The sequence below is a fragment of the Eubalaena glacialis genome, chromosome 8, assembly GCF_028564815.1.
Source record: "Eubalaena glacialis isolate mEubGla1 chromosome 8, mEubGla1.1.hap2.+ XY, whole genome shotgun sequence".
In the NCBI taxonomy this organism is placed as follows: Eukaryota; Metazoa; Chordata; class Mammalia; order Artiodactyla; family Balaenidae; genus Eubalaena; species Eubalaena glacialis.
In genome coordinates, this window is record NC_083723.1 from 10,902,614 (window position 1) to 10,916,369 (window position 13,756).

A 13,756-nucleotide genomic window follows, 5' to 3' on the forward strand; every position below is an offset into this window, starting at 1 on the left:
GTTTATTCTAGGACGTTGGCACTTCACCAACTCTGAATACACTTTCACTCAATTATGACAACATTTTATGTATTTTACAGAGCTGATTTTACATTATAATACCTGTCTAATGATATTTAAAGTGTGTCTTCATACTGCTGATGAAGACAATTATGTTAAATGGTTTGTTATTTGAGCTGAATGTACAGGAAATGCTCTTGGAGAACTGCCTTGAAAGGAATGGTACTAGTGCTAGATTAATTTACACACAAATCCCACTTTTTCACATTGGCTCATGCAGAATGAAGACAGAGTCGTGAGGTTTCATATTATCCTTAATACTTATTTCCTTGACTCTAAAAAGATAAAAAAAACCTTCAAGGTGTGTTTATGCCTGCACCATTTTGAGCTGATACTGTATTATGACCCTGAATTATGTCATGTCTATTTCTCATTTAGTTAAAACCCAAAAGAACAAAATGGGTATGTAGTAAGGAAGGACTCTCCCACTGAACTTCCAGTGTAGACTGGGGCATACAGTCAACAATTGGGTCTGATACTCATTGCTAATGCAAGTTTTCACCTCTTTTGTTCTTACTGGCATTTGGGAAGTCATATTAGATTCCACTAGCTGGAGCCCATCTCTTTATCCCCACATCAAGCCTGGCCATGTTCTTTATGATAAATGATGCCATTTGTGGGATAGGGGAAGATGCTGGCATGACTAGGGCCAAGGAGGACCTGCTGGGCAGGATGGAGAAGTAGGGTTGAGGGATGCGGTGAGTTTTGTTGCGGTTTGGCAGCTGGGCAGAGAGGTTTCAGCTGATGTAGCGTGAAAGCGCAGCCATGAGGCTTGGGGGCACATGGTAGCAGGACTGGGTTTAAGGCATTTTGTCTGGAATCAGCATACAGGATGGAGTGCAGAAGAGCCAGAGTCGGGGAGGTAAGTATTAAGGAAAAGGAACTCTCTTGTTGGGAGTTTCATCATGCTTAACGCAAAGTCAAGGTCAGCAACCACATAACATAAAGCCTTGTCCCCTCTACATCGGATAGTATCAAACCTCCTGACTGTCTATTCATTCCGCATGTGCCAATGCAAAAAAAGGGGCGTTTGTGTCATTTCCCAGAGCAGAGACACCATAAGTATCTAGAGGGCAGACACTGAGCCTTTCATCTCCAATCTCTATTCTTTGGAGTACAGTAGGTCTTATAAAATGTTTATTAAGTGAATGAAAATGAGAGTTTTCATCTGGAAAAAAAAAATGGGAGCACAACATGCTAGAGGATAGTTTTTCGTGAGCTACAAGTCAAATGATAATAGACAACTTTAGGGGGACTTCCCTGGTGGTCCAGTGGTTAAGAATCCGCCTTCCAATGCAGGGGACGTGGGTTCAAGCCCTGGTCAGATCCCACATGCCGCGGAGCAACTAATCCCATGCGCTCTACAGCCTACGCATCACAACTAAAGAGCCCGCCTGCCGCAACTACTACCAAGCCTGCGTGCTCTGGAACCCGCGCACCACAACTAGAGAGAAGCCTGCGTGCCGCCACAAAAGATCCCGCGTTCCACAACTAAAGACCCGATGCAGCCAAATAAGTAAACAAATAAATAAAATATTTTTTAAAAAATAGACAACTTTAGGTTCCTGGCCATGTGTCATTTCCTCTGAGAACAAGGCAGCTGGAACAATAGACTATTCCATTTCCTTTCAGAAGTGTTATGCTGAATGAATACCTGCTATGAACCAGAAAATGCATGAAGGGATTTGTGCACTTAGCATTCTCCAGTACCCTTGTGGGAGGGGAAAGGGTATATTATAGGTAGTCCGTGCATTCCTTTGGGTGGCAAACGTGAGGCCCATGTAGATATTTCCTCATGCACCAGTATGGGACCTATGAAAAATTCCTTCCATAACTGCGAAAATGACTTATTTTCAAAGAGAGCAGAAAATTTTAGAAAATATAAAATAAGATACATGATGATGAGTTTAACCATCCAGAAATGTCAGTAGATCAGGAATCAAAGAAACAGATTGGTGGTAGTAATGTATCGTTCCCATCCCGAGGAATTCCCCAACACACCGGGGAACAAGAAGCCTTGAAGAACTGGGTTAAGCAAAGCCCAAACTGGAAAACAGCATACAGAAGGGGCAACCATCACGAAGTTGGAAGGCACCTGGAGGAGCCAGGGAGAGAAAGTTAAGGGCCACGGGCTGGTGTGGATGGCTATTACACAACTGCTCTAGAGCTCACTACTCACTGTCTTTTAAGCACCTCATTCAATCCACGTCTTTTACATATGGCACATTTCTAAGTGAGGCAATGCAGCACAGGAGCAAAGCAGTTGAATTCCGCTTCATCCCGAGCAACAGGAATGGGAAAGGTACTCACGCTCCACAAAGTAAGAGCTGGCATCAATCTTCCAGATGATCTGGCCCCGATGAGAACCAGTGACTCCACGGTTCTTATAGTCCAGAAAGTTTTCCGACAAGACCTCATCTATATTCCCAGGAAAGAAAGAAAGCAGAGTAGAGAAACACATCAGCTAACAGCAGATTTAGAAAAAAATAATAAAAGAGCAAAGGATATTAATGCCACCTCCAGCTCAACAGAAGAAAAAGCACCTGGGATCATAGAATCAGAGAATTCTAATTTTAGAATTTTAATGCAGGAATCTCTTCCCCTCTCCTCAACACTCCTGGCAAGTGATCATCTAGCTGGTTCTTGAACACCTCCAGAAACAGAGAAAAAATTGCTTCTACAGCAGTTCATTTCACTTTTTTTTTCTTTATTTGGCCGCGCCGTGCAGCATGCGGGATCTTAGTTCCCCAACCAGGGATCGAACCCAAGCCCCCTGCAGTGGAAGCTCAAGAGTCTTAACTACTGGACCGCCAGGGAGTTCCCTCATTTCACTTTTGAATAGCTCTTACACGTGGGGAATCTCAGTGTGAAAATCTTCCACCTAAAGCTTTCATTAACTGGTCCCTATTTGGGTCTGAGAATGAGGTATAAAGAAAACATCCAACTGTACTTTCTATCTGGGGCCCCGTTCTCATGGGCCCCACCCTATATGATCTCTTCTCCAGTCTGGACACCCATCGTCATCCAACACTTGGGGACCATCCATGAATTTATCCATCCATTCTTCATGCAGCCATGCATTCATCTGTTCATTCAACAGACACTCATCGAGATCCAACCATCTGCCAGGCTGGGAAGGTGCAGGGACCACGGTGTTGGGCAAAACCTTTCTGAACTAAAACCACAAACAATTGAGGACACAGACTTTAAACACTAAGTAAAGAAATAAGTGCATTATTACAAGTTGTAAGAGGGGAGAGGAAGGAAAAGAACGGACTGCTCTGACAAGAAGCTACAAGTAGGAAGGCCAACAGGGGGTCAGGGGAGAGCTGAGGGATGAGAAGGAGCTGCCAGCGTGGGGATGGAGGGTGGGTGTGTGAAGGGTGCAGCAAGGCCCCCATGGGGTGTCCGAGGCCCGAGGGGGGCAGAGCCTATGCCGTGCAAGCATTGAGAGGAGCTGCGGGGGGCGGGGACTGTGCCCCTCCCCTCTCCTGCCCTTCCCCTGCTTGTCACATTGCAACCCATCAACGTCCTTCTTCAAGCTGGTGCCCAGAGAGCAAGGCAGCATCCTTCGAGAGGACAGATCTGTGAAGACCGAGCCGACTGCCTCCCCCTTGGTTCCAGACCTCATGTTCTCAGTGCAGGCAAAGACAGGGACATGAATTTTACCTTAATCTTCGATGGGGCCCTTGCAGTTCCCACTTCACCCAGAAAGGAACCATCTGAGCTAAATGGATCTGAAGCTGTGAGACAACCATGTTTTGAGAGTCCAAATCCACTGTGCTGGTTGAGGGGACAGCCAGAACTCAGGAGCTCCCGAGGGGAGGCCCAGAGCCCCAGCTCTGCAGAGAGGGGCTAGGTCGTGGTTGCCCTCTTTGCAGCTGAGATATTCTGAGGTTCGCTTCCTGCATCTGGCTGGACTTGGAAAACAGAGGAGGAGGTGAAAGAGGGCAGAGCTTATAGCGAAAGGACCCAGCTCCAAGGACCTTTGCGCCACTTACCAATACTGTCATTTCTACAGCAGCAGGTCCTCCTCTGCGAGATGGGGGGTGGTAATAACTCGGACCTCATGGGGGTGGGGGGCGCGGATTACGTGACATGAGTGGTAGACGTGCTTGTGACCTGCTAAGTCGATTGCAGATTTTTGGCTGCCTCTTCTTTGGCCGAGACGATCAGGCAGAGTAACACCGTCTCTGCCTCATTAACAGCAGGAACTGTTTGCATCCCTTGGAAAATCACTTGTTTGCAAAATTTGTCTGTCTTTATAATCACAGTGTGTGCTCACAGCCCTGTTTGGGCTGCTAAGATGATTGCATAATACGTCTTTTACAGTAATTGCCTCATTTCTGCAAAAAAAGGCATAATGTTTTCCTAGCTCCCGAGGTCTTCAGTACCCAGATAGAAATTTGCCTCATTATGGCAATTCTCCGAGGAGAGGTATTTTCCTGAATTTATCCACTCTGATCACCAGAATATTCACTTCAATAGTCATGGTCAGGTATCCATATAGAATAACACCTAGAAAGGGGGTGTTCATTCATGCACTAGGTAAATGTGTATTGAGTATTTATACTCCACTCTAGTTATTACGCTAAACCCTGGGGATATACTGCTGAACAAGACAGGGCCTATGTCCTCAGGAAGTTCCAAATAGATTTGAGGATTTATTCAAGAAAACAGGCAATTTCATTAGAAGATAGTGGGTATAAGAATGGGTTAAATATCAAGGAACCACAAGGGCACAAATGAAAAAAGGATGGGCATGAGTAAGTGGGAAGAATCAGAAAAAACCGAAGAGAATGGCAAAGTAACACACATTTTAAAGAGAACAAAATACATTTCGCTGTACAGGTTTAAACACGTTTTAAGAAATACATTTCGCTGTACAGGTTTAAACGCGTTTTAAGACACTGCCAGTTGGTCCTAATGAGTATCCCATTCTCTTATTGTAACAGTAACACTTCATAGCAAATATCACACAAGAAAATAGAAGAGTCTGTATTCTTGCCTGGACCATCTGTGCTGAGAGGTCAGCTCCCTCCCCCAAGGCATGTATTGCCAATTGTTGGAAGTTACTAATCTTTGCTTGGGAATCCAAGTGTACTGTCAGGGTCAGATGCAGGAAAACAGAATCAGACCAGATATTTTATGCAGTAAGGGATTTTATGCAGAGAATTAGGTACTAGATAAATGGACGCTAGGCACAGCCTCTCCACCCACAAAGAGAGTGACCAGCCAGTGGCAAGCTGAGGAGGCTCCTGCCACCACCACAGGGCTGCCTGTTCACACCCAGGAAGCGAGTGAGGGGACGCTAGGACACCGTGATAGAAAAGCTTAACTTCTCAGAGCCATGCTTGTAGCAACCACAGGCTAAACATCAGGAGGAACCACCCAGCTCACTTCCGCCTTCCCAAACTTGCACAGGTGCATCTAAATGAAGGGACCAAATTTGCTTCTGGAACATGGCTGCACAGGAGTCTGAGAGACATAATTTTCAGGGACCAGAGTCTACACTAGAGGAAGGCACTGGAGAAGAGGGCTGGGATGGATGATGGGGACCAAGCCTTGCCCTCCATCACACTGAGGAATGGCAGCCCCCTGGCTCCCTACTGCGAGGTTCCCTTTTCTGCATCCTTTGTCATGGTACAAGTTTTTGTAGGAGCAATGTTTGTGTGATTACAGGGATATCTACAGCCGCCTTGAGAGAAGTAGTTAGGGTACCATTACTAGCTATGTGATGTTAGGCATTATATTTAATCCCTTTGTGTCTTTGCTTCCTCACTACAAAATGGGGTTAATATTAATCCCAACCTCAAAGTCTGTTGTGAGGAATAAATGCACTAATACAGGTAATGGTCTCAGAACAGTGTTAGACATCTAATAAGCAGCTATTTATATTTATAGTATGGGCTAAAAATATGGCCCTCTACGGCAAAGCTCCATGATACTTACTGTGCAAAACCACTAATAACCTGGAACGTTAGCTTAGGTCAGTACTATTTAAATTTTTCGCATTACTCATTCTGTATAGAACATATAGAGATGTATTAAGTTTCTCAAAAAAAAGACTGTATTTGCTGGATGATACTTTTTTCTTCCAGTATGAAGAATCCTACCTCCTGCTCCACAGTTTACAATAGAGAAAAGATATTTGCAAAATTTTGAATCACAAAGTTCTGGTGAAGCTTACAGAAACAAGCACATCTGAGAAACCAGGAGTATTTATCTTGCTTTGTCTTCAAAATGAAAACTAGAGCTGTGCTTCCTACACTTTAATCTATAATAGAAGAGTATACAACAAAGACTACTGCTGTGGAGAACAGGATGGGCAAGTGAGCACAGAAGCAATTAAAGGAAGAATTGATCCACTACCTAAGCCCAACAGAAAAAATACAACATTGCTTCCATTTCGCAGAGGAACTTGTGCCTTCTGATAACCAATCTCAGAAAAATCTCCAAGGATTCTCCCACTATCTCTAGACTATGGATTTACCAAATAGCAGGCCAGGAGATCTGGGGAGAATCTACTTGCCTTTCACAGTACAAAGCCAAGGATGTAGAATCTCTGTTCTCTTGTACTAGGAAGGGAATCTAAGGATAAATGGCAGGGGAGGCCCTAAAAATCAGTGCCACTCTGTTTTCTGTGGCTTTTCCCTCAGATTGTTTCTTTGAACACAAGTATTCTCACTGGTTGTGCCATAATTAGGAAGCACAGCTTCAGCTCTTCTATATTCTAATAGAGTGCCTGATGTACAAGAAAAACTTCAGTTCTTCAAGAGTTGATGTCCGTAAGGAAGCATTCTGGGAGTTTCTGTGTGCAGGTGTCTAGCCAGAGAGAAAATTTTAGCTTTCATCCTAAAACATTACATTTTAAGGCTCAGCACATTAAATGCTTCTTAAGGGCAAGGGTTGGGTTTCTGTACTTATTCTATAACTTCCCATAACTCCTAATGTGTGGTTTTCCACAATGGAACAACTGACAGGCAAATATTGGGAAATAAGAAAGTGTTTCTTGCTCAAGAAAGTACAGGAAATGCTGGGTTAAACCAAGTAAAGTGTGCTGCTTACTCCAAGCTTCTCAAACCTTTAATATATATTGTGAGTCTCTAAAGTGGGGCAATGTAGGCAGATTTTTCCATCCTTATTTAACCATAGAACTATTTCCCCATGGAGTGATAACTGAAATCCACTGAAACTAATGTGTAGGATATGAGTGCTATTCATGTGGCTATTATATTCATGCCTTCATCCATCATTGCATTATCCTACTATAGTGTATGAGTTCTGGTGAAAAATGGATTAGGAAGCCGGAAGATCTGATTGAGAAACACTTCTAGAAAAAAAGTTCAAAAAATATACAAGAAAGACTAAGGGATTTTGAGGATAAAAGGAAAAGTGTCCATATCTGGAAAATCAAAGTCCTGGAAGACCAAAGGAATATGAAACTACGCTGGATGAACTACTAGTCTGTTGGAAAAAGAGATACTGATAAGATTAAAAAAATAAATGGTGGCGAATATGGTGGTCTAGACAGGGCTTCTCAACCTTGGCACTGTTGATATTTTGGGCTGGATAACCCTGTTATCTTTGTTGTGGTGGAGCTGTCCTGTGCATTATAGGCTGTTTGGTGGCATCCCTGGCTTCTACCTTGCAGATGCCAGAAACACCTCCTACAATGTGACATCCAAAAATGTCTTCAGATATTACCAAATGTCCACTGGGAGGCAAAATTACCCTTGATTGAGACCCAGCAGACTATGATTAAAAGCAGTCCATAAGAACAATAAAAAATGTTTAACTTTGAAATCAACAGATCTAATGGAAAGCAGAAAAGAAGAACCAAAGAAACAAAAAGAAAACACAGTAAATAAAGAATCTAAAGAAAGATGGCAAAAATAAGTCCTAATAGAATAGTAAGTATAATGAATATAAATGTGCTATTCTAGCCAATTAAAAGTCAGAGACACCCAGATCAGAATAAAAAAGCACACACAAAGAGCTACACTTAAAAAAAGATAAAGGTTGAAAATAAAGAAAAGACAGATGAAGTAAATATGAAGCAGAAGAAAACAGAGAGACTAGCAGCCTTAAATAGTTAAAAAAAAAAAACCCAACAAAATTCAAGGCAAAGAATAGCCCAAGGGGCACAGGCAGATCTGTAATAATAACCTGTAAGAAATTGTAGAGGAAAAAGATGTAAATATCATGAACATTCATGCACTTAGTAATCAGCATCAAATCTGCAAAGTATAAAACTTACAGAAGCAAAGGTAGAAATAGACGAATCAATTAAAACAAAATTTTTGGCTAGTGATTTTGAGACACTCCATTCAAAAAATGGAAGAGACAGAAAATTAGAATATACAATTTATGTGATTGAACTTAAATACACACACACACGAGAGAGAGGGAGAGAGAGAGAGGATACTTGCTTTGTGAGGTACCCTATGAACTGAAACCTGTACATATCCGAATTGTGTCCTGTTTTGCATGGTTCTATGGGAACTGTTACCACTGTATATTTATATAACATAAAAATATTTATATATAAATATTATATACATGTATATTAAATCTTTGTATATATTGATATCTATGTATAAGATATCTATATCTCTCTCTGTATAAGATATTCTCTATCTCTAGATAGATGACAGATAGGTAGATAGATAGAGTGAACCTTATTCACAACAAAAATACACTTTATGATCATACATGGAATATTTATAAACATTGAGCAGGGATAGGTCACAGAAGAAGTCTCAAAAAATTTAAAAAATAATCAGTTTGATACAGACCATAATCTCTAACCTCACACAGATAAGGCAACCAAAAGGTATGGAAGAGAATATATGTCCTCAGGCACCAGTCTATGGAGATCCTTCAAAGATGCCATTTTAGGAAATTTTAAATCTTAATTTTGCTCTGAGTTATCATCTCTTGATTTGTTGAAATTTAAATGCATGAATGTACTCTAGTTTCATTATGATTTAAATTACTGAGCAAATTCTAGCATGGTATAGGGATAGCATGGTATAGCATGGTATAATAATGATATGATTTATTAAAATGCTAAATTTATAAGAAGGCTAGTTTTGCGAATTATGAGCATATTATGCCTACTTTACCTATTCAATTACATTTTCATAATTTTAATTGCATACTTATTTCATGTTTCAGCAGTTTTTATAAGGGCTCCTTCCAACAGAGTCAAAGGAATGGGTATTAAAAAAAATTGATCATCCTGGGGCTTCCCTGGTGGCGCAGTGGTTGAGAATCTGCCTGCCAATGCAGGGGACACGGGTTCGAGCCCTGGTCTGGGAAGATCCCACATGCCGCGGAGCAACTAGGCCCGTGAGCCACAATTACTGAGCCTGCGCGTCTGGAGCCTGTGCTCCGCAACAAGAGAGGCCGCGATAATGAGAGGCCCGCGCACCGCGATGAAGAGTGGCCCCCACTTGCCGCAACTAGAGAAAGCCCTCGCACAGAAACGAAGACCCAACACAGCCATAAATAAATAAATAAACCCAAAAAGTTAAAAACAATTGATCATCCTAAAGAGGGTTTTAAGATATTAAAGTCTTTAAAATACTGGAACGTAAAATGAAGAGGTGAAAAATACTTGAATAGATCTGCTCTAATTAATTTAGCGTTCTTATGGTTAGAGGTCTTAATTGTATTCTTCAATTTATGTATCCTAACCCAGTTATACAATACTGTTCCCTCAGTGTGCTGAATCTTTAACACTAAGTATAGGACTCACAAATAATTAGCTTTTACTTGTCAAAGTCAAGTAGGCATTACTGAATGAATAATTGCAAAACTATTTCCTAGGAATACTGATGACTAGCGAATCTGCCACTATGTACTTCTTTTTGACCAAATCACAAGCTTCTGCCTGTTTGCCGACAATTAAGATCTCTTTCCAGGTCCCTGTGGGTTTGGTAAGAAGCTTTTGTCTATAACATGCAACTGAAACAACTGAGCACACGTCTAAGGGCCATGGTTAGGCTGAATGAAGCCTGGGAATTAGGGTAATTTGCCATAATGCATCCAGAGACTAGAGCTACCTGACAAGTTAAATCAAGACGCAATTTATTGATCAACAGGCAGTAAACGCACAGTATCTCATCAATTCCTTTCAATGATCCTGAGAAAGTTATTTCTCTTTTTTGAAGATAAGGAGCCTGAAGTTCTGATGACTACCTGGCTGAGGCCACACATCCAGCCAGTGGCAGAGGATGATTCTAAGCCAGGTCAAGCTGTCACAAACCCCAGGATCTTTCCCCTTTCTGTGTCACTAGGGGAGAGAACACTTCATCACGCTCCTCTAGTTCAGGAACCACTCCATAAATGAGGGCAACCAAATGCAGTCTCACTGTGAAAGTAATGGTAATGCTTTTATTGTCCCATCGCTGGGTTCCTGGCTAAAGACAGCACTGGTGACTCGGTGACATTGTCAGTGAGCAGGGCCACACATCCCCTTCCAAATCCAGATATCTCACTCACTATGGCAGGAGAAAAGTCATGTTTGTCTGGAGAGCTCTGGAGGGCAGAGATGAAAGCAACACAAACCTGGCCTCACGGGGACATTTAGGTTGCCCACCGATGTGGAATGGCCCGTACGTGATATTGCATCCAAATGTGCCAAGATGTCCTCATGGTCATTGTGGGGTCTGCCTCCAGGGTAGGCAGCTGTGTGGCATTGGGAACCACTGACTTGGCATTTCCTCAATTGTGAAATGACAGATTAGATGAAATCACAGAGCTCTATGATTTGCTCTTTAGCAAGGCACGGCAAATCTGGCAGATGAGTTACTAAGGACCCACCAATGATGAACTTTTAAGATTCACGGAGAATTTTGGATCTGGAAGTTGCTTTTGAAATGCTATTCTGCCGAAAGTGTTGGCATTTTGCATTAAATCACTTCACAGTTATATATATGCAGAAGAACAAACTGTCAAATTGAGATTCTCAGAGGATGAACCGTGTTTACTTCTGTCTCAGTCAAAATGTCATGTTAACACCAGATCTCGTTCATTCATGGAGCTTCCGGACACTTCATCCTGCTGACCATCCCTTCCTTCCTCAGACACCCTCTCTCTCACCTTCTATGACGTGGTCCCCTGGTTCAAGTCCTACCTCTCCATCACACCCCCATCTCCTTTTTCAGTTCCTCTTCTGTGTCTCTCTCTGATAGGGACCTTCTGGTGCTTTCTTCCTACACCCAATCCACGAGTGAATTCTTCTACTCTCAAGGCCAATTATCCCAGATCTACACCCCAGCCTGGATCTAGGGCTGAGCTCCAGATCCATCTATCCCTTCCCCATGGATGAAGGTATCCACCTTTCCCCCCTGCCACGCTCCTACTCCAGCTGTTCCTTGACTTGAGAAATAAATGCCACTCACACCACTGCAGGAAGGTACAGCTGTGAAGAGCTGCTTCAAAACTAGATCTGGGGCCAAAAATCTAACTGCCTAAGGTGCTGAACAAGTAACCATCATCATTAAAGTAGGGATAGGTGGCAAGGAGCCTGTGACAAAACTGAAGGGTGCAGGCTAGTCTAAAGGGGGAAGTTAACGCTTGACTCCAGCCCACTAGAGCCACAGGAATTATGGGCTCAGTCAGCCAAACTGAGGGCTTTTGCACAAGAAGCTAGAAAGCTGGATTTCAACAAGAAATCTCTACTTTTTGAAATATTGACAACTAACCAAATTTAAAACAATATGGACTAAACAAAATGTGCTTGGTCATCTGTTCTTTTGCAGGCTCTCTTTGAGATTGATGGTACTCAGACACCGATTCCAGAACTATTTTTAAAGCCAATTAAATTTTACTTGTTTGGAAGTCCAATTTAGTTGAGTAACCACTATTTGTGTAACAATTTCAAAAATTATGTTTTTCCATCTTTACAGTAATGTGTGTATTGTAAATACACTAACCAAACTGACTGCAAAAGCTTCAAAAGAGCCAAAAAAATTTCCCTGACAGCTAGTTAGTCAGATAAGAGTCCCCGAATTTTATCATAAAAATGATCCAGGTCGTAAAATACTCATTAACAATTCTTTGGTGTCTTTGATAGTCAATGATGTTAAATCTGGCATTGTGTGCCTGAATGTGCAAATGTTTCATTGTACAGACTGAATGCAGAAGGCCTGGCCTCTGTTGAACTTGAACCGCCGCCTCACCCCACCAACAATTACAACCTTCACTTGTGGATTTACCAGCGTGAATGTGTCAATTTTCACCACATCTGATTCCACCATGTAAAATAGATGAAATACATTTTCATGTGAATTTCTCTTCATAATTTCAAATTTGTGAGATTTATTTTCTCCAATCACTCTCCTTTCAGCCAGCACAACTGTTCCTTAGCCTGTGGTGTGCCTGCTCTCACTGTCTGTATCATCCATTATGTTTCTGGAATACAAAGCAGTAAGAATCTTGAAAGAGCAGGTGAAAAGAGGTCTACGATTATGTTGAAAACTAAAGTGAAATTACCCCACATACATGTGCATACCTTGGTTGCATATATGGTGTTGCTTTGGTCTTACAGACACATGGATTTAAAAACAAACTTCTCATATTAACTTACACATAAGCAGAAGAGCTTCTATAGTTGCAAATGGTAATGACATTTGTGTTCAGCCACACCTCGTCCTGCCACCTCATGATTCTTTTCCACTGAATAGAGCTGGCAGGTGAAGCCTCATGTGCGGTCCTCCATGTGTTAGATATGTGGTGTATAACACATTTGATTGTGAATTGTGCGTTTTCATGAAATGATCGAGTTTGCTGAAATAGTAAAGCATCCGTAAAAGTGAATTATGAATTAACGTACTTGTTGGATGCCCAAACCACACTGCTAAGACCACTATTTCCGTGGCACGAAGTGCTGTTCTACTCACCGATGAGGTACATGCCAATCCAGTCCCCAGCGTCCACTTCCTCCTTTATGTCCCAGTGGATCACCAGGTCCTGCGAGTGCCCTATGGAGTAATAGGAGCTGCTGACCGTGAGCGTGGAGCGGCTGTCTGAGGTGACCAGGTCGGTGTCGCTGGTGGAGCGGGGGATGGTGACAGCGCCATGGGGGCCGGTCCTAATGGCCATGCTGTGGAACTGGCCCGGGTTGTAGCTGTGGCGGAGGGGCTCCTTGCACCGGCGTCGGTTCTGGGAGTTTCTGGATGGAGATGCCATGGCGGCCAGGCCTAAGAACCTGTTCTGGTACAGATTCTGTCGGGGTAAACAGACAGTCAGCAGGGGCGGGAGATGCTGGCTACACCGTCAGTCACTGTTTTCACAGGGAAGGGAGGATGTGCTGGGGGAAGCCAGCTGGGACAGAGCAGCCCTTTTAGGAAGATTTGAAATAGACAGAGAGCATCTTCCTCGGGGCCAATGCTGCAGCTCTGGTTCATGCGGGGAAGGCAAGAACTAAATGCACACTCACCAAGGGGCCGTGCATTTGCGCTCTGCTGGGGTCTCAGCCTCCTCTAGCCTGCTTAGTACTAGAAGGCCAGGAATGTCTGCAGAATGGCCCTGGAGGTGTGACTGCCCCCAAACAAAGTGCCATCTCTTGAGTTCTCCAGCATAAATTCAACTGGATCCAATTTTACCCTTCTTTAGGGTAAATGATGGTTATTATTGTTGCACATTTTAGTGATCCCCGCAGCATTCAAGACCTTAACGCAGAGCT

The 13,756-nt window shown here is 42.8% G+C and overlaps 1 protein-coding gene across 1 annotated transcript in view; it reads right to left on the reverse strand.

The window, feature by feature from the left end:
* HECW1 (HECT, C2 and WW domain containing E3 ubiquitin protein ligase 1) overlaps positions 1 to 13,290 on the reverse strand; it is a 250,247-nt gene extending 236,957 nt beyond the window's left edge. The window contains exons 1-2 of the mRNA XM_061197560.1: positions 12,972 to 13,290; positions 2,371 to 2,478 (exon numbers count right to left, since the gene is read on the reverse strand). Of these exons, the coding sequence (XP_061053543.1) occupies positions 2,371 to 2,478; positions 12,972 to 13,260 (397 nt within the window). The 5' untranslated portion in view covers positions 13,261 to 13,290. The remainder of the gene's footprint in view (positions 1 to 2,370; positions 2,479 to 12,971) is intronic.
* Between the last annotated feature and the right edge of the window lie 466 nt (positions 13,291 to 13,756).